At 38.1% G+C, this 22,205-nt stretch overlaps 1 protein-coding gene across 1 annotated transcript in view; it reads right to left on the bottom strand.

Annotated features, from left to right (window-relative positions):
- Positions 1 to 6,633: 6,633 nt before the first annotated feature.
- The window catches only part of BASP1 (brain abundant membrane attached signal protein 1), a 54,572-nt gene continuing 39,000 nt past the window's right edge, over positions 6,634 to 22,205 (bottom strand). Inside the window, exon 2 of the mRNA XM_033852765.2 lies at positions 6,634 to 8,218. Coding sequence (XP_033708656.1) covers positions 7,523 to 8,209 — 687 coding nt within the window. The 5' untranslated portion in view covers positions 8,210 to 8,218 and the 3' untranslated portion in view covers positions 6,634 to 7,522. The remainder of the gene's footprint in view (positions 8,219 to 22,205) is intronic.

Genomic DNA, 22,205 nt, shown 5'->3' with positions numbered 1-22,205 from the left:
TCCCTTTGATTCTCTCCACAAGCCCCCAAGATAGGCATATTCTCTAACTTTCAGATTAGTATATATTGAGGTTTTGAGAAGTTAAAGCTGTCCCAGTTCATAGAGTTAACTAAATAATAGAGGTAGGATTCCAGGTCTTCACCTGCTATACACAAGGCAATTCATTTTCCCTCCTTGAGTCATATCTTAGTTATCTCAGTAAAGTAATTAGAATATTCTCAGGGAAACCATCTTGGATTTTGACATTCCCCTCCCTCCCTCCCAAATGGTTTCCATGCCTTGCGTGTGTGTTTTATTTTTTTCCTACAAACTAGACTGTCTTGTCTAGGATAATGTGGGTCTCAATTCCACAGTCATTGTTTTTGTATTTCCAAGGAAACATTAAGAAATGTCTTCCCATTACATTTTCCTTTACAATTTAAGTAGGATAGACAAGCCAGAGCTTACAATCCCAGCTTTTTTTAGGAACTGAAGGCTCTGCTGTGGTTCATTGAGTATCTATCAAGAGCTGGTTACTTCCAGCTCTTATTAAAAATATTCACAGCAACTTATTATTATTCCTTTTTCCCCTAATGAGGTAAGGGAGCCTCAGAGATGCACAAAAACAGATTCTAACCCAAGTCCCTTTGCAAATCTTGTGAAAGTTTCACTATCTCAGTGAATTCCCAAAGAAGGGCTTTATGAAACTCTTCCCCTCCCTCTACCTTCCATAAGAACTACTGATTCAGCATCATGGCTTGGTGGCTGGAATGTTTTTATTTCAATACCTTAGAAAATTTTATGTAGTCGGGTTGTATGGCATTTCGGAATCGCAGCCCTGCATTCTGCAACAGAGTTTCTTGAGGTGAAACCTTTAGGATTCCCTTTTAATAAGCACTCTACATCAAAGACTGTTTCAAATTATGTTAGATTCTGAATATATCTTCCCTTAATCTCCCTGTTATTCTTTTAGATAAATGGGGATGGCGGGGCGAGAGGAGATGTAAGTAAAGTACAGGTAAGTTCCAAGTAAAGTATATTGTTCTTCCTGAACAAAGAACAAATGAATAATAAGTGTTGTGCAAAGTAAAAAACAAAAAAGTACACTTAAAGTGCATTTAAGAAGTACACATTTAAGATGTATATAATTTTTATAGTTCTGGCCCAGTGTATATATTTGCCTCAGTGTGAATTCAGTGGAAGGAAGGTAGGAAGGAAGGAAGGGAGAAAGGGAGGGAAGGCAGTGACCATATCACTTTAGAATTTAATTAGTTGACCAAAAAATGTAGAAGTAGGAGACTTGATGGGATAGATAAAATGCAGAGGAAACAATAAGGAAGAGAGGAAATAAAAGACAAAATAAGTTATAATGAAGTTCTGACAAGCATCAGAAATGTAAGCAACTCTTCTTTGTCTTCTAATTATGTTATTTTTTGGGTTTTTTTGTTTGTTTTTAGTATTGTGTGTGTGTGTGTTTTATTTTTATTTTGAAAAGGTAGAATTTGCTCTGAATGTCAAGGCATTTCCAGCTCCTGCAAGAGAAGGCAGTTGAATAGGTAGCAAAATATAGTCTCTATTATCCTCAGCAAAAAAAAAGAAGTAAAAGAACCAAGAACCCTCTGGGGAATTTGCATACTAGTCAGACTCTGGTGGCTGCGGTGGGTGGCTCTGGCTGACAGGCAGCTCTATTCTTAGACGTCTGGGCTGAGGCAGAGGGTAGCATGGAAACTGTTCACTGCTGCTCTAGGACCTTCTTCTAATCGGAGATTTTAATGGGGTTCACCTGTCAGATCAAATTTCCCAAACCTGCGCGAAAGGCAATTGTAATCAGACGTGTCATTTCCTTCTGCTCATGGCAAATGTCCAAACAGGGTCCTTTCTATCAGTAAAGTACTAAAATGTAGTCTTTCTCTTCCATTAAGAGGATTGCTTTCTTTTTGAGGGCTCAGAGATTCTTTTTCTTTTTTTGTTTTCTTCGCTGTCCTTTTTGTTCACAAAAGTGTATTACAAGTGAATGTGTTTTCCTCCAGGTTATAAAAAGTGCCTTTTTCCTTGAGTAACAATGTTATGGGCCTGACTTTCTGGATATGTGGCTCTTAAGTACAGTCCAGTAGGCATTAAGGATTAATTTAGTCAATTATAAAGCTAGAGTCTTTGGTACCTACTCCAACATATTTTCTACTTGAATAAATTCATAGCTTAAAAAGCCAAAAGATAGTGAGGTTGCCAGTAGGATTTCTAATGATTGAAACTCAGTCTTTAAGATATATGTTTTTAATGTATCAGAATATTTATGTAAGTTTAAAAACTAGATTTCTCTTTAAGTTTTAGTAGATGTTCCTACACCCATGACGTCAGGGAAGCCCGCAGCTTGTCTGGCTTTGTTTTCGTTATCTGAAACTCTGCCTCAGAATTAGGGAAATACATGTAAAGCCACATTCAAGATGAGAATTCCCCAATACATCATTTTTGAGACACTTTTACTCTTACTCTTTTAAATCCTGGACTATATAAGCAAAAACATATGTGAAGAAAGCAAATATGAAAGCTTTCTAGATGATTCTAAATTGGTGCTTATTGCTGTATCATTTTTTCATTCGACCATTAAAGACATGAACCTGAGGGAGTTAAAACAAAAGAGGTGGATACATTATAGAAGGCTAATTAATTTATAAATGAATGATATTAAATGTGAATTTTCCTGGACTCAGAGGGAAACTTGGGGGAAACATAAAACTACCTTCAAAGGGAACAAAATGAGGAACAAATGTGATATTTGGACCTTAGGAAAATATGAAGGTAAGTGTACATGAGATAGAGATATATGATATTGCTATTTGATTTTTCTATTTCAATGTGTACAGTTGTACTAAGTATTCATTTTCAAGAGCATCGTTCTTCTTTAAATAGATATTCCCTCTAGGAATTCAAATATGTAAATGAGTGGAAGTATACAGCTTCAGAAGGAAAATTGCTTTTAATAAAATGAAGACTGAGAAAAACTTGTAGAAATGTACTGAACCAATGGTTCCTGGATTTTGAGATTTCATATGCTCATAAAATTTCTGTCCTTAAAAAGGCATGCAGCATATAGGCTCTTAAAGGAAATAGCATTTTTTTTTAAAATCAAGGACATATACCTTTATGAAAAACTCTCTACGTTACTCTCTTTTAACTTTTTCAGGAGCAGAAAGGGTAAAAAAATGTGACAGCCTAGCCAAATAGTAGTCCCTGAGCTAAACGTTTAAAATATGAACTACTTGGCTGACCAAAAAGTGTCAGTTATAAATGAAGCAAATTTTGCCTCCTTTTATAAGGATGCATAGAAAAGCTCGTCCGATTAATCCCACAAATATTACTGGCACTGTTATTTGGTATATTCTTAAAATTATCTTCTAAGCATCTGATTTCCATTCTTGTGTAAATTAGTTAAAAATAAAGATCAAAATAACTGCTGTTACTCTGGAAAATAGAAATCAAAAGAATGGAGATTAAGCTCATTAATCTTGAGACAAGAATTGGATAAAAACAAAATAGTAAATTCTCTAAATAGTAGATTATTTTCCCATAAATGAAACTTGACTGAAATTGCTGTATGTCAAAGCTTTCTATATGTAAAGGAACAACATAAGACGGGTGTCCCAAAGCCAGCTCTGACACTGGACATCAGTTGATATGCTGAATGTTTCAATGAAGATGCTGTGTTTCAATATACCATGGTATGTCATTTAATGAAAATTAAGATTTCAGGATGCTTTATGAGAACAAAGTGTGTAGCTGTTGACACCTAATATGTTTCCCAACTTAGGCAGCTAAAGAATGTCTAGATCCCGTCAGTACCTGGCGGTTGACAGTATACACTGGACCTGGGTCTGACCCCACTGAAAGGAAGGACGCCCTCTAAGAATGGCAAATGGCATTCCTGGATGGTGGCCACGTGTGGCCTCTGCCTCAGTGGCCAGGGACAGGCTGAAGATGGCCTGCTTTTAGGGTTGAGTCCAGGTAGGATCACCATGGCACACCCCAGCTCTTGAGGACTTGGGTCCACCCCTATCATGCAGAGGTAGTGTCAGCTGCTGGACAGGACACCCAAGGTCAATGTGGACAAATTCATTTCAATTCCTATTAAGTTTCCTACCTGCAGTATGTCCATAGGCACTCAACAAGTGTTAGACCCTGGAACCCTTTCTTCTTCGTAAAGCAGACGTTAAACACGCATGAGGGAGTTAAGCCAGACGTGGGGAGTCTCCAAATAAGTTGCCAGTTAAGCAAATTCTGTGCATTACCTTCACTTTATTTAAGATCATTCATGAAAAGGGAGCGATCGAGGTTCCTCCAAAGTTAAAATGGATGCTCAACATTGTTCCTTCCTGACTGAGCCCATCACTCCCACACGCAAAACACGTTCTGCTGAATATACAATGTCAAACTTAAGTTTTTCTTAACTGTGGTAAAATTAGATGTCATGAGCCACAGTTAGGTTAAAATTCTGATTTCAATATTTGGGAGATCACATTTCTGATACTTTTTCATTGCTGGAACACCTACTAGAGTTAGAAAAAAGAAAAACAGCTCAGATTTTAATTCTCCCACAAAACTACTGTTAAGTGTAAATAAACTAGGAAAAATGCCTCCTTAGTTTCGTTTATCCCTAAACGGCAATTTATAGGGATAAACGCTAATCCAGGAGGCTGATTTGATTGTTCTAATTACCCAAAATCCTAGTGAATTTTTTATTAAAAGATGAAGAGTGAATTTATATGACCTCCATCAAGCACATCTGTCTGCAAAAAATGCATGGTATTTAATATGAGTAACTATTTAAATGTCTTCCATGGTTCATAGAATCTGTTATCTCCCCACCACCACGACCAACCCACCCCTGAGCTATTTTACACCTGCTAGGACACACCAGTAATAATCTGGACATTCCTCTGCTAATTTTCTTACCTAAAACAGTTGCTTGGTGGTTCATGTGTTTACATATTTCTTGTTTGTTGTGCTTTCAAGCATTAAGAGTTCAAATTTATTTCAAGAAACAAGAACCAAAAGTGCCAAAAGTTGACCGTAGATATGAATTAAACCCAACAGGTATATTAGCCTAGTATCCAGTTTTACCATTTCTTCTTCTCCAGTATTACCCACTGGCAACATCTCAGGTGTGGTACATACTAGACTACTGAGACGATAATTGGAGGGGACTTTTTTCTCCTTTTTTATTTAACCATGTGTAATGTAACCCGTTAAGAACCGAATAAGGTTCATCCGCATCCACTATATCACTAGTGTCCATCTGAGAATTAATTCCAGAATATTGGCCCTTCACAAATTCTAAAGAAAATTTTCTAGGTTACAGGGTGAAACTGTATTTATTACTCTAGGTAATTACCACCCAATCCCACTTTCCCCAAAACCTGCCATTTAACTGATTCAATCATAAGAAATCTTTGTAGTGGCTACTATTAAATTCATTTTTAAGTGTTTTATAGTTGAGATTTGGTTTCTAATATCCAATCGGAAAGACCAAAATCACTACCAAGAGATTAGAGACAATTCCTTCTTTTCTTACATTATAGCATTGATACGCGTGCCTGGCTGCTCTGTAAAAGCCACTGCTGACACCAGCTCTCCAACCCCTTCCCCATCTACAGAGAATATGAGCAAACTGAGGGTCACTATTCCAGCTCTGGGGGAGAAACCAAGGGACAGAGGTGACATCACATCTGTTGGTATATACCTGTCCATCCTATAAAACTGTCATCAGACATATATACAAACTATTAAATATTTCAGAAGTAAAAGGGGCTTTGCCTTAACCCTCCTGTAGGTAGAGCCTGCAGGTTGGATGTGACTTAAGAGCCATGAGTCATTAGTCAAGGCAAACTCTGAACAGGAATCCGGTCACTGTAAAGGCCAGTTCCATGCTTGCTTTCACTCCACTGCTATCTCATGGCCTGCTCACAACACTCAGGTCCCCTTTCTGGGCTCTATCATGACTACGGTCCATTAACAGATAAAACAAAACAATCTTCAGTGGCTTCACAACTTACATACATGTGATGTTTTTATAAGACCTTATTAATTCTCTTCTACCCAGCCTTCAAGTTCAAATCTATTTATTGTCTTTAATGTATTTTATTCAAAATATTTGTGACTTTTAAGTAAATTTTAAATTAAATTAAAACACCCACATTTTTTAATAGGGTGTACCTCCATAGACATAGTAAGTCTTCAGTTTACCTTCTTCCAAGACTTACTGACACAGATCCAGCTAATTTTTGTTTGTTTGTTTGTTTTCTGCGGTACTTGGGCCTCTCACTCTTTTGGCCTCTCCCGTCGCAGAGCACAGGCTCTGGACGCGCAGGCCCAGCGACCATGGCTCACGGGTCCAGCCGCTCCGCGGCATGTGCGATCCTCCCAGACCGGGGCATGAACCCGTATCCCCTGCATCGGCAGGCGGACTCTCAACCACTGCGCCACCAGGGAAGCCCATCCTGCTAATTTTTTAAAAAGATAACACTGAGGATCCTGCTTTATACTTCTATCCAAATATACCCATGAAAATGCCCAATACATTGTTCTGTTCTCTACTGAGGCAATTACAGAGGAGGGGACAGCGTGTTGGTGGGAAAAGAAACCAGTAATCCTTGTGACTTCAGTTTAATTGTTTAACTTTATTACTGTTGCACCATTTATACAATTACATATAATTTCAATGCATCCATTGTACATTTTTTTTGTTTTTTTTATTTTTATTTTTTTCCATTTTCCAATGAGTGGTGTGTTGGTGTCTGTGACACAGAATGGAAGAGAAAACTGGAACTGCAATGAACGCAGACTTTTTTTTTTTTTTCATTTCCACTGACCAATAAACAGAACTACAGGTGCACCCAACCACGGACATGCATTAACTCGTCATGAGAAATCTAGGGAGGCTAAGTAGGATGAGAGAATGTTTGTTACTCCCAAAAAGACCTGGGAAGGAAGAATGGAGAATTGGCATTGAGATACATGTGGACAGGCTACGTGGGCTGTCTGAAAGTTGGCATTCATCCACAACATTAAAAAAATATCAAAATAAGAAAGGCTGTAAATGAAAAAGAACACACAGAAAATACTGCTTTCATAAAGATCTGATTGCCTCGGCACAGGCCCTGCGGGCAGAATCGAACGCATCACTCCCAACTCCCCTTGCAGAAGACAAGATGCTCAGATCTTAGTGGCGGAGTGCATGTAACAGCAGTTCAGGTACAAAAGATGTACTGTACTTTCAGACATTGATCTTTCAAATCCAGGACTGATTGGTAGAGTTGACCGAAGGTATATTAGATATTTCCCCACAAAAATACTATTTGGATTCTCCCCCCCCCCCTCCCTTGATGGGAACACATCCTTATTCTTGGGCAATACGTATCATTACTTCCAATCTGAAACAAGTTAGTATAGGAGAGAGAGAGACAGAGAGAGAGAGAGAGAGACAGAGAGAGACAGAGAGACAGGTCGTCGTTAAGCGGTATTCTTTTTTTTCCATAGGCTGTCCTTGTTACTCTTTCACTGCTACGGTTTGATCAGAATTAGCTGCCGGGGTCTCGGCGGGTTTGACCTCGTCTGCGGGGGCTGCGGGGGCCTGGGCCTTGGGCGTGGAACTGGGTGCTTCCGTGGCTGCCGGGGTTTCCTTGGAGGATGGGGCAGCCTCAGTGCTGCTGGGTTTTGAGTCTGAAGCTGGGGCCCCGTCACTTTTCGTCTCCTGCGCGGCAGGCGCTGCGGAAGCCTCAGTCTTTGTGGGTTCCCCACCCTCCTTGCTCTTGTCATCCTTGCTGGGGGCCGCGGGCTCCGCCGCCTCGGGCTCCAAAGCTCTGGGGGCGTCGCCGCCTGCAGCGGGGGCCGCGGCGGCCGCCGGCTCCTGCGCAACATCCTTCGGGGGCTCGGGCTTCCCCTCGGCTCCCTCCATCTGCTCGGGCTCTGCCTTCGGGGCGTCTTCCTTGGCCGCCTCTGTGTCTTTCTCGCCTTCCTTGTCTTCGGGCTTGTTGGCAGCGTCCTGGGCATCCTTCTCTGGCTTCTCCTCCTTGCCGTCCTTCACCTCTGCGGTCTCCGCAGCCGCCTGGGTCTCATTCTCCTTCGGGGTTCCCTCCTCTTCCGTCCCGGCTCCTTCTGCCTTCTTGTCTTTGTCCTTGGCCTTCTCATCATTCACATTGTACCCCTTCTTCTTCTTGCTCAGCTTGCCTCCCATCTTGGAGTTCTGTAACGAAACATAACACAAAACGAGAAACAGTTACTCGTGGCTCTAGACCAAATGTCTGTGTCCTCCCAAATTCATAGGCTGAAATCCTAACCCCCAGTGTGACCGTATTAGCAGGAGGGGCCTTTGGGAGTTATGGGTGGAGACCTCACGGATGGGATCATTGGCCTCACAGAAGATACCCCACCACAGAGCTCTCTGGCCCCTTTCCCCACGTGCCCACGCAACCAGAAAGCAGCCGTCTACAATCACAAAGCAGGCCCTACCAGACACCAAATCTGCCTGCACCTTGGTCTGGGGCTTCCCAGCCTGCAGAAGTGTGAGAAAGAAATTTCTGTTGTTCTATGGTACTTTTTTATAGCAGCCCCAGTGGAGGAAGATGCTTGCTCTGTTTACAGAGTAAACAGTTCAGAACACTACTGAACTGTACACTTTAGAATGGAAAACACGGTAAATCTTATGCTACATGTATTTTGCCACAATTAAAAAAAGTCATAAAAAAAGGTAAAGTGTCTCATCATAGTAAGCCAAGGACATACCAACCTGAGATCAAAGAATCAGTGATTAAAAGACTAAGCTTGTCAATTGTAAAGAGAAGTGGTGCAGTATTTGTTTCATCCGCTTTCCCATGTCCGGCTAAACACCAAGTCTCGAACAAAATGGCAGTGACAGCCATTTTAGGTCTATAGTAAAGCTAGTAAAAGGTGTCATAACTTGAAAACACTTTGCAAAGAAATGGCACAGCTGGAAAATCACAAATTTCAAGAAAATAATCTCGAACTACAAACTCCTTTCAAACTCCATTATTCATAGATATGTACATATATGCACACACATCTTCAAAGACCAAATGCAAGGAGGATTTAGTCTATCTCATTATTAAGAAGGACCCATTAAAGGAAAACTATCACTCAGAAAATGAAAAGCATGGTGTTGCCAGTTACATTTAGTTTGTTAGTTGTGTCATACTTGTATTCATTGCTTTTCAAGGTATTTTTGGCTTAAAAGAAAACAGTTCCATAATAATATAAAAGTGTCCTTCATTATCAATTTCTTGATGAGAAGTCAAACTAGATATGTAACTTCAATGGTCATTAACAGCCTATTTCACTCAAAGTTAAGTCTCCAACTTCCTGGAGGTTGACACTTTTATTCTATGAATATATTTGGATCCTGAATTTTTCTCCTCTGGTACTAAAGCATTAATCCAAATCAGTAATCAATTATAAATTTAAAAATAATAAATTCAATCCAGAACCGTTGTCGGAGCTAAACAGGCACTCCATTGCTTTTTCTTCAAGTGTATTTTAACGGCATCATATATATCAGTGGGAATCCACCGAAATGTTGCTCTTTAGAGGAAAATCTGTTGCTTTTCCTTGATGAATCATGGCAGAAATTCTATGGCAATATCCTCTTTAGTCCACACAAGTAAGTCCAGGAGAGAAAGAGAGAGAAAAAGAGAGAGGACACACGCCTTGCCCTGTGCCCCATGTGCCGGTGTACAGGTGAGACCTCTGGTTCTGTTCTAGTTCAGGGCTGTCTCCTGGCAGAATTATACTGTACTCTTGGACCAATCTTTTTGGGTTTTTTTAAAAGTATTTTCCATTTAGAACAGAAAATTTGCTGCTTATACATTCCATTCCTTGGAATCATGACTCAGGACAGTGATAACCGACATTTATCTTATTTAGAAACCAGGTGTTAGGTAGAAGAGTGCTATTCTTCAGTCAACATTTGTCTCACCACTCTATACGTGAATCTCCTGTCCAAAACTGGGGAAGAAAAAAAAAAGGAACAAACCAAAGGATGATGAAAATACTGCTCCAATTCTCAAGGAAGGCCTTTATTACGTTATCAAAGTAAGAATTCCTCTTACACATTTCTTTCTAAAAAGAGAGTGGCTTTTGGTCATAACCTACTTCAGACATCCGACAGGCTCTATTTGACTTAATTTTTGGTCATTTCTCCCCCAGAAGTGGGAGCAAACATATATGGTAAAAATATTTTAAATGCACCTTTATCCTGTAAGCAATCACAAAACAATAGATGAAAGTCTGAAGAAATAAACTGAAGCAGTATTTTAAATTATAGTTTATAACTCTTCCATTGAATTCTTAATTACCCAGTATGCATGAATGGTGCACATCAAAATGTCAGCTCTGATATTTCAAGATATTTTGGTACCTTAGTTTAGAGCTAAGAAAGAGAAAACCTGACAGGCCTGCCTTTAGGATCTTCTCCCAATTCTATAATAGAAACCCATACACCAACTTAGAAATTATAGAATAGAAAACAAAGGATAAATGCAGTGTGTGTATGAACATAACACGAGTGCCCCTTTCTCACCCACAAGGCATGAAATTCTATACAGCTATTCCCAGAGGCTTAAAGTCATGTTGGTTTACAAACCTAAAATCTACTTTACTAAAATTGGTGTTCTGAAACACAGTTAGGGCCACTTTCTATTCTTTATTTCTGGGTAGGAAATGAATGTACATAATCAAATTCTAAGTAAGAAAGTGTGTCTCCATTCCTGTTTGTCTTTCAACATTAATAAACACTCCTACTTTTGCAAATTTTCTCATGTTAGTTATAGTGAGGTATCAGAGAGAGGTTTATAGAATCCACTAGAACCCTGGAAAAGCAGGGCAGTCTGGTTATTTCCCTAGACAATGTGGGTGAAAACCTTGCCAACAGCCACGGATAGATTAAAATTATAACTTAAAATCTATTAACTGTATCCAGGGGTCCAGCACAATCCTAATTCCTAACACACTACTAAACTATTTTATTTAATCTTCTCAACAGGACCATGAGGTCGTAAGTATACCATTAGTGTCCTCCTTTTACCCATATGGAAATTCTAACTAGCTGAGTTCATGCAGCAGTGTCATAAGCAAAAGGCCAAGCCAACAAAATTAGGTAAGGCAGGAGGGCACTGTCTAGGAGGTTACAGGGAACCCCACCAAGAAGCTGGCAACGGGCAGAGCTCTTGTCTCAGGAATGGTACCCACCTTGGGTCACAAGGTTGGTGCAGATCTACGGTGATTCAAAACTCAAGATGTTGACAAGATAAGGATGAAATTCAGAATTTCAGGTACACTTTGCCCCTAAACTTTTTATCACCCCATTTGCCAATGGAGATTTGTATCAAATCCTTAAAAAATAAGGAGAGTGGTGGGCATATTATTTTCATTATTTCGCATTTCTATTACTTCTAATTTTGAAAGAAATGAGTTGGTATAGAAATTCAGAAGCTGGAACTTCTAAGTTTAAAAAAAGGGCAGTTAAACAAACAAAACAAAAACAACACGGCAACTAGTAGTCCATGCTGGAAGGCACTTAAACCCAAATCTAAGCTACAATGAAAGGGCTGGGACTACCTTTGCATTTCTCCACATTTGGGACATTCACTAGCCATAGAGTGACACAGCAAGAAAACTCACACCCAAGCTGATGCACTGGAACTAAGCTCTCCATGTTGATACAATAACCAAACAGTAAAGTTGATTTATTAGTTACAGCATCTCAAAGGAAAGCAAACCCCGGAGCTGTCCTTTGAAATTACAGAAGAATTCTAATTTACAAGGGCCAAAACTATTTGAAGACTGATGGCTTCAAATCGGCACAGAAAACAACTAACAACCAACAGCAAGAGAGAGGAACTTCACTGTGTTTAATCTGGAAAATGTTGGACAGGAATTACTTCATGGAGACTTTGCACATTGCATCATGGTAGATGTTGTTATGAATCCCATCTCCACAGCACACTGGCCCTGAATCCTTGGGCAAGTTACTTAACCTCATTGTCCTTTCATTTCCTGTACGATAAGAAAGGTCAATCTTAGGAAAATTTTATGTGAGCCATCAGTACAACGTTTGACATTTCATGGGCTTGCAATAAATGTTAGTTCCTTTCCCCATCATTGAGATAATTCTGTGCTTCTAAACCCCAAGAGAAAAGTAGAACACAGGTTCCACACCCACAAACACACACAAGTTCTGGAATCAGGAATTAGAAGCACTGTAATTAAAACATTTAAAAAATATTTTTAAATGGCATCAAGAAGATTTTTGGTAATTGTGTTCCAAGCATGCTCCTGCTGACTGGATATATGTGGAAAAGAAGTTTGTACAGTTATCTGTTGTCACCATACTACCCCCATACTGCTAATACTAAAATCAGTCTACTTCTTAGATATGAATCTTTTATGTACTTAAGATTCTCGAGGTTACACAAGTCTTTAAAAAATATAAAAAGTCTCTTATACCAAGAAATCATTTTCCAGACAGAAGTAAAAATTATAGATCAGTCATCAAATCTAACTCCTCCTAATTTGATCTGATACTGGAGTGGTCATAGAAGAAATATCATTTCATCTTCCCACTACCTCTCCATCACCTGGTCCAAGGAAACAAGAGAAAAATTCCCTTTCAGTCATCAGGATGAAAAGAGAGCCCAAATTCTTCAATTAAGACTCATTTACTGACTCATATTATATACATACGTGAAAGACAAAAAAAAATTGATCTACATTTTATCTTGGCTAATAAGCTAAACATAGAATGTCTATGAGGGAAAGTAACAGTCAAATGTCACCACCTTTTTTTTTCTTTTAATTTTCCACAGATGACATTTTTCTTATATAAAGTCCCAAATCATTTAATATTTTTTAGGCACTAACAGTGTTCTAAATCTCCCACAGCTGTCTTGTGACTTATTCCCCCCATCTTATAAAAGTGAGCCTCTATCTAGTTAATTAATCCCACTTGGCTATAAACAAATAGTCCAGAAGAATTAAAATTCTGCTTTTTGGTGAAGAGAGAAAGTGACATTCTAGCACTGTTATGTGATCAAAGCAACCTGGAATGGTAGGCGGGAAAACAGGAGAAAGTGAAAGTGAAAGTGTGAAAGTTAGAGAGAAGATCAGTGGCAGTTATGGGGCCCCCAAGCCCAGTTCTCCTTTGCCTACACCTCTCGTCAGGGTCCCAGAAAGAGATGGCATCCGTGTGATAAATTCCTAGTTAGACAGGCTAAGTAAATGAAGTAAATAATAAGTGCCCTAAATATTAGATTTTAATTTTTTCTCCAAAGCAAATACTTGGAGGATTTTGTTGGGTCTTAGAGCTAACAAGTATTTCTTTTCTTGTAAAAGGAAATCCTGTTTACAAGCTAATGTTCAACTACCAAGTTGAATACAATTATAGATCTATAAGAAAAAATATATATGATCCTACATATTGCCACCCTAGCAAAACTAAAATTAAAAAAAATTTTCTTTGGGGGGTTCTGGGCAAGAAATAATTTGAAATGCTATGCTGTAATAAAGATACTTTAATAGACAAGATAATCACCTCTACGGAGCTCTTCAAATTCTTTGTTCCTTTCACTCCAGGAAGCCTGTCAGGGAACACGGAAGATGGTCCTTAGCCATTCAAATCAGCTAAGTTGTGTTTATTTTGTACACACAATCCCAGGACACACTGGGCAAAATCACCTCTGTAGAAGCTGAATTATGATGGGGTTTCACTAAACAACCACCATTCTTGCAAATTCTAATATGATCAACTCAGCCAGAACTTTTCTAATACGCACCTGATTGTTTTGCTCACCTTGAAATAAACCTATCTATCAGCAGAGCCTACTGAATTAAAGCTTAGTCTTTCATTTTGAGAAAATAAAGGTAGACAGGCAGAGGACAAAACGTCATTTAGAAAAAAATAAATTATAAATATTTTCTTTACGACTCATGTCAAAAACAAGCCACCTAACACTCGCTCAGTATGAAGTTTGCTGAACACAGCATGCACGTTGAGTGCTGGTCCCAGCTGTCAATAATTTGCTATAAAACTCTGAGCAAGTCACTTCCCCCTCTGGGTCTCAAATTTCCCATTCCGTAAAATGAAGATATTTAGTTTATTCCTTTTCTGACAAAAAAAAAAGTATATATTATGGATGCTTATAGCACTAAACAATAAGGTATGTGTGAGAAAATGTGCTGTGATCAATGCTATGGTCTGAATGTTTGTGTCTCCCCAGAATTCATATCCTGAAACCTAACCTCCAAGGTTATGGTATTAGGAACTGGGACTTTTGGAAGGTGATTAGGTCATGAGGTGGACGCCTCATGAATGGGATTAGTGCCCTTATAAAAGGGACCCCCATAGAGCTTTCTGGTCCCTTACAGTATATGAGGATACAGCAAGAAGATGGCAGTCTACAACACAGAAAAGGGCCTTCACCAGAACCCAACCACACTGGCACCCTGATCTTGAAATTCTACAGCCTCCAGAATTATGAGAAATAAATTTCTATTGTTTATAAGCCACCAGGGTATAATACTTTTTTAGAGCAGCCCAAATGGATGAAGACAATCAATAAAGTTCTATACTCCTGTTAATTATTACCATAAACACACCATCTTTCACCCTGAAAATCAAATTGACAACCAGTTGGTTTATTGGTATGATTGGATTTCTTTATACATAATTTTAACATGTGTGAAGCTTGTTAAAAATCAGAAATAAAAATTTGTAAAACAACATCCAAATGTTTATCAAATACCAGACTTTTTAATGTTTTCAATTACGTTTAGGAAATGTTTTCAGGATAATGTGTCAGTTCGGTAAGTAATGAATGGGAATGGAACTGAACACTGAAGACGTCTTAGATGAAGATATCAGTGCTAGAAAAATTCTGTTTCATTAGCTTTGCTTATGCAGAACTACTTCATAGCATTGTGTTTATAGAAGATGCTCAGTTGTTTCCACTTCACTTCCTTTTGATGGGTAACCTACCAACCACTGGTGGTTCTGCTTGGCAAGATTTGCTCTATGCCCAAATTTTTTGAGTGCTTCCTCAAAACAATCAAATGCTAACCATTTTCCTTTTTATGCAATGCTTAAAGTATTTTTCAACTATTATTTCAAATGCAGTTGAAGTCAATCTATGGAGGGGCCCATCACAATTTTCACAAACTAACATGGCGTTTAGTGTATGGAAATGTTGAGAAAAATCAAGTAGGAAGAGTTTTTAGGTCTAAATTTCTACAATATATCCACCTAACCCTCTTAAAAAAAAAAAAAAAAGTCAGGGACTTCTAACTTAAATAGAAAACAGTAACATAAGATGATTACCAAGCCTGGAAAGCCAAATTAAAACAATTTCCTTTTCCCACCCTGTATCATGTGAGAACCATTTAAATATATAAATTCAGTAATCTAAGACTAAGTAATTGTGTTTATAGAAGATGCTCAGTTGTTTCCACTTTACTTCCTTTTGATGGGTAACCTACCAACCACTGGTGGTTCTGCTTGGCAAGATTTGCTCTATGCCCAAATTTTCCGTTTCCTATATATAAAAACCAGTTATGAAACATAAACTGGTGCAATGTAGATATTATTTTCTTGCCCTCACCATCTCCACTACCTCATCCAGAATTAGTTGATATTGTGAACAGTGTTTGCAAATCTTTCGGGAACACACGTTCAATGCAAATGCAAGGCTTGACTTTTTTCTAAAGCAAGATTTGCTGTTTCATAGGACACTAACACGGAGCACTTAGTCATGTGTGACCTCCCAACAGGGTGTATTCTGTCTGCCAGAAACCAGCTTTCAGCCCCTTGCTACTGGTGAGAAAAATTATCTAAGTAGAGGCTGGATTCACTTGCTCCTCAATCAATGCTAAAATTCTCAAGTTCCTAACTAGAGACTCCTTTGTCCTCCAAAGTTCACAAAGGATCTTTAAAGTATGAAGGGTAATTTTATTTACACCTAGGTTAATCTTCTCGTGGAAAAAAAATATGATAAAGTATCTTGAATTTTACGAAGAAAGTGGATTAAATTCCTGAGCAAGAATAAGTGTTAAGATTGTCCGATACCACAAAAATGGTCTCAATTTTGCCAAAGTTGAAGGTTTTAGCTGTGGAGCCATTCCCTTTTCCTTCCTTCAACAAATCTGAAGAGGTGAACACATAAGCAAACACTATTATCACCAATCATTTATACCATTTACTTTGGAAGGAACCATTTTTGTTTTGTTTTGAATTGAGCCCAGAAAATGGAATATTTCTTGAGAAAAAAAATGTTCACTTGTTCATAAAGGCTTGTATCTTTTCATGGATTCTCTTGTATGTTCAGAACCTGATTAAATAGTTTTATCTAAGAAATCGCTCATGAATTGCTTATTTCCAAAGTCAAGGGGTAATTCATTTCTACATCGATTGTATTGGAAAGCTACACCAAACAAAACTAGGACATAGAACCATTTTTACAGAGCTGTTAGAATGCAACATAGAAGATTTTGTTTGGAGTTTATCACACGCTGGGAAAGAGTTCCAGGCCAGCTATAGGTTTTTAATACCAACAGCTTTGCTCTGGGAATATCAGCATGAGGTCACGGTGACTTTTAACACAGTAAGGGCAAAGATGCATTACCCACACATACAAGAGAGAGGGAGAGAGTCTGGAGAAAGAGAAAGTTTCTCTTTTTGAATAGTCTCTCTTCACCTTCCCTATTCTGCTTCTGAATATCTACTCCTCCACTGGAACCTATCTTTTTCTGCATTTTAACTTATAGAAACTGAAGCCAAATATTCGATCCCATAAGCTTCTCTAGCAGGACACCTTCAGAGGCAAGACAAAAGTATCCAGCAGTAAAGGATTTAAACCTTGACTCCATTCTGCACTAAAGGTAAAGCAATGGTATTAGGAATAGAAGCCTATTGGAACAGCTTTCCTGTTCCCCAGTGTTAAGAAAGGAGCCAATTAGCAGACTGTGGTGAGTGGACCCATGGAGCTGATCTGGTCCTCAGTAGTCTCTATAGAAGACAGTTCTGTCCCTTTCAGTGACTGAGGCTCTCCGGCTACCAAGTGAAAACAGACAGCTCAGTCCCTCTCCCCATATATTCCTTTGGTTTCGGTTAAGACAGCTGCCAGTGTTTTAAGACATAGGCACAACCCTACCTACCAGGATAGAATCTAATCAAAATTTTAGCTGCTCTGGAAGTTGTTCTTATGGCTTTCCAATAAAATGTGAGGTTTCTGGGAGCTATCATTTACTGTTTCCTTTCTTTAGTCTTTGAAATAAAATACGTGCTAAGTAGTCTGGTTGAGTGCAAGTGAGGGAGAAGGGGGAAGTGTTGGATCAAAAGGAGTTTTGAGTAGGAGAAACAATAAGAGAACTGTCATCACCAACTTTAAAATTTCAGTCCTTTGAGGGAGATCTAAGTAATAGCACACCATCAGGCATCCTAGAAGAGTCCCTCTAGAGAGCTGCATTATCCAAAGAGCTTTCAAGAACCATTCTGCATTCTGCTAGCAAGCAAAATTACTGGTAATTAAATGTTAGTGTTTATCTCAGCCCATGTACTGAATTTTAGATGTTTTGATGTGCAGATGACCACCGTTTGTGACTGCTGAATTTTCATTTAGGTAGCACTTTGTTGGTTATATCCATTAGTTAAAGCTTCCCACATCTTCAGATAAAAAAATGCAAGCCCCAATTATAGCACTGACCCTCTTCAGAAAATGCAACCTTGCATAATGACACAGTTTCCAGGCATTAACTACCCCAAAACCACGGGGATTACATGTGCTGTATTCTTCCTACAATTAGTACGTATTCCATGACATCTCCCAATTCCATTTCTCATTTGCATACTTCTACATTTTTGCTACTCTGTCAATGAACAATAATGCAATTCTGTGACAATGAAAATCATTGGCATACGTTAACTGGTGTATAAAACAAAACAAGAAAATGACTGATAATAGTATTTCTCCATATGGTCTGAAAGTTACTATATTATGACTTCCAATGCTATTCCTATTTATATCTTCTCTCGCTACACTAATATCTAGGCATTTTCTATATAGGACAGTTTGAATCATACAAAGGTCCCATCCATTGCCAAGCTTCTATTTTGAAAATACAAATTTGGATTAATTAACCATGTCATCTAGAACCAGGAGACTAAAGTTCTTAGGGATGATGTCAAACAGATTACAAGTCTATAGACTCCAAGTCTATTGCAAAACCCAACATGAATATGCAACAGTATGTGTCAGAGACTGAAGTGTTATTTCTGGTTTGATTGCTGCTTCACGGTGTGATCAAGACAAGAAAGTCTCCTTCTGATTCTGTTTCCATCTGTGAGGCAGATATATCTTCTTCTGATTATAAGATGGATGCAGAATCAAAAAGAGACTGTTTCTTGTCTTGATAACATATGAAAACGAATCAATGTTTCCTGACAAAGTTAAACATGTGACCATAGCACATTAACTGTGTCACTCTGCAAATTCAAGGCTGCAAAGGTTCAACAGGTTTAAATACAAGATAATCCATTACTGATTTTTTTAAAGTAACATACAAAGTTAGAACTGACTCATAAGTTGCATCTGCAGACAAACATCACCAGACATGTTGGCTTTACAATGACACAGGCTGAAAGAATCCAACTTGTTGGTCAAACCTAGCTGAAGCAAATGTTGGGAAAAGAGAAAGGAAAAAAAAATTTTTTTTTACCTTAAGGAAAGAATTTACAAAGTATGGAGAAACACAACAAATTCAAAATACATTTTCAGTAAGAATACAGGGAAAAAAATCTAAAACATATGGTTGGTTATGTCCAACAATTTCATTTTCAACAAACAACTGTCCCTTTTCTTTCAAATACCAAAACTTTTATTCTAAAAGAGGAAAATGAAATAAAGATAATGTAGCCTATGTGTATTTTTGGTATTCCCATCAGGATGTACTTTGTCATAATGATTTGCTCTCAGGTTTTATCAATGCCTGGTGATAATTTCTATTGTTGGAATTACTGTTGTCAGTATATGATTCAGTGAAAGCTTCCATTCAGCAATTGTAACATCACCAACATTTAGGGTATCGGAATGTCCTCTGGCGAGAGGGTACTATAGTAAGAGCTGTTAACCCATGTTGAAATTTCTAACGCCAACCTATTAAATACAAGAGTAAAATTTTAAAGAAAACATTTTCAAGAGAATTTATTTCCTTGTCACAATAAATATGTTCAACTTTGTAAAAATGTACTGTAAAATGTGCAAGAAATATTAGAAAAACACACAGATACACATACACTGCTACAACCCAATTTTCCCAAAGAGGTGGTTAGGATGAGTTAGAGCTACACAGTCAGAAAGCCCTCCTATAGAAAAGGAAATTAATCACAAGTGACACTTCCATTATTCTCCTTCATGAAGTTCAGGCCAGCCCATGAAGTTCAGGCCAGAGCAACCTCAAAGTATCTTTGGGGATCTCTCATCAAAAATTCAAAACACAGAATAGTCTCAAGACCTTCAAATCTTCAGAAATTATTTTAGGAAAAAAATCGACTTGATCTTTAGTAGGAAAAGAAAATTTTTTTGAAGTTAAGTAAGATATGAGAACATATGAGAGCAAAAAGCCTACTCTAATCTAGGTTAAGACAGAGACAATTAAAATTAGAGTAAGTTAAGCCTCATAAGAGAGCATCCCAGAAGAGATGACCTTTAGTTGGACTCAGGAGATGAGAAAAGTTTTATAGACAAGGTGGGGTTTGAGAGAGTAGAAATATCAAAAGTACTTATACACATAGAACTTACTCTGTCTAGAACTGTCTTACTATTTAATCTTTACATATATTAACCCATTAACTGTCTCATCAATCCTACAAGGAAGAAATTATTCCTACTTCCACTTTACCATGAGGAAACTAAGGCATGTTGGAGCCGAATAACTTACCCAAGATCATATACTAGTAGTCTGGAGATGTGGTGTGAACCCACGCACTCTGGCTCTGGAGTGAGGTCTCTTAACCATCGTGATAAACTGTCTTGAAAGATGACTAAGCTACCTTTAGATCAAGATAGGGAAGTAGGAAGTATTTATGTTAGAGCAAACCAACAGGAAGAGTATGAGAAAAACCTTATTTATATTTAGGAGCTCAGTGAGGAAGAACTCATATACCTGGAGGGAGGTATGATGGAATATAATCTATCAAGGTTGCCTAATCGAATGTTTGAATTTAGATGGCAGAAAGCAGAAAACCAGCTTTCTTCCAGAAAGGGAAAAAAATAAATATGTTTCAGAAATCAACAGAGAATTTTAGGAAGCAGCTTGGAGGAGTTATATTCTGCTACGAAAAGATGAAAAAAGAAACAAGAACAGGAATTGTGCGACTTGATCTTGTGATGAGTTGTTAACTACTGACCCTGGAGTGACTCAGGTTGAGGAGTGAAGACACATGCCTCCTTGGAAAGGCTCAAAGAACGCATGAGGAGCCAGAAAAGGTAGCCACAAAGGCCCACACTGAAGAGCGTGAGTGAAGTAAAAGCAATGTCAAGGCAAGAATTTGCAACTTTGTCAAGACTGAGTTTTGTCTATTTGTTTATAAGCAGTTGGAAGACTGAAAATACATACGGGAAGATGGGATGAGACTAAGAATAAAGAGAGAAACGAAAGTGGAAAGACAAAGGAGAAATAATTGATAAGGCAAGGTTCCGGAAGACTCAGAAAGGTCAGTCAAGATTAAGCTTGGTAAGGAAGGACTCTTAACTATACAGGGGGCAAGAGAGGAGTGAAATGAATTCCAAATCCAGTGGTTTTCCCAGCCTGGCCACTGGCATCTCTGTCTTTCAAGTGCATGCAGTCAAATCTGAATGATTCCAGACCAAAGACTGAATAAGGTCTCTCTAGAGTAGATGTTTGATCATGTGTCTTTGAAACAGTCATTTACCTTTTGGTACTTTATCTTCTCAGTTCTTTCATATAACAGTGAGGATTTCTCAAGTACTGGGAGGAAAAGGACAGACATTTCATCAACCAAAATGCTTTAAAATGCTACAGAATTAACATAGTGACCACTAAACCAGGAGAGGTCTTATTGTGAAAGAATTTAATGTGCAAAGTAAAGCAAATAGGCTTAGTGCATTATGAAGGGGTTTAAGAGTTTCTTAGATAAGAAATGCATAGCTGATATCTAGACCTGTATTCATACAGTATTCATGTATGAATTTTTCAAATTCTTTTCCCATTTAGGTTATTACAGAGTATTAAGCAGAATTCCCTGTGCTATACAGTAAGACCTTGTTGGTTATCTATTTTAAATAGAACAGTGTATACAAGGGACATTAATTCTTAAGAACTTCATTACTACCCTTATCCTTTCCGTATTATGCAATCTAGTCTTGGTTTTAGATAAGCCTCCATCTTTGGTTATTTACCCGTATCATCCTTGCTTAACCCTTTTATACTGTGATTGTGCTGGAAGTTTTAGCAGTAAAATAGATCTGACCCCACTTCAACATCGACCTGAAGTCTAACTTCAGATTTATTCAACGTAAATATAATGACCTCAGAACAAAGATTTTGTTTTTAATATTGGTAAAGCACAATGGGTACCTGGTAAGTACTACGGACTCACTATCCACTGAAACATGCAATTTTCAAGCTTTATAACTTGAAAGAGTTATAAAACTCAGAAGATGAAAGTCTATACAACCATATACATTGAGTTATGTAAACTCTGCTTTCACTTAGCAGTAGAAGTAAGTATGCTAAATTAGAACTGAAATGTCCATTCCAGTCAATGAGACATGGCCAAGTTCCAGGGATCATCCATGATGGCAAAGTCTAAAGCACTAGAACCCATCACATAATTAACACAAGAATACACAGAAATCACTACAATAATATTGACAAGACATTTTTTTCTTTTAGGTTACTATGTGTATATCGTAGGGACCAATTCTTCAAAGTGTATCTCCTAATTGAGTCCACAAGTTTTGAGCATAAAACTCTGAATTGACGCTGCTGTTATAAATATGACAGATGACAGTTAAGCCTGTCTTGGAATATAAAGATTAACTAAATGCAGACCTCACACAGAGGGTTTTTTTCCCCGCTTTTAAAATATCCTGCCACATGCAGCAAACACTATCAGAAAACATGTATTATTCATTCTCATCAATAGTCTA

This window comes from Tursiops truncatus, chromosome 3 (genome assembly GCF_011762595.2).
Source record: "Tursiops truncatus isolate mTurTru1 chromosome 3, mTurTru1.mat.Y, whole genome shotgun sequence".
Taxonomy (NCBI): Eukaryota; Metazoa; Chordata; class Mammalia; order Artiodactyla; family Delphinidae; genus Tursiops; species Tursiops truncatus.
This window is presented reverse-complemented; position numbering and strand designations above follow the sequence as displayed.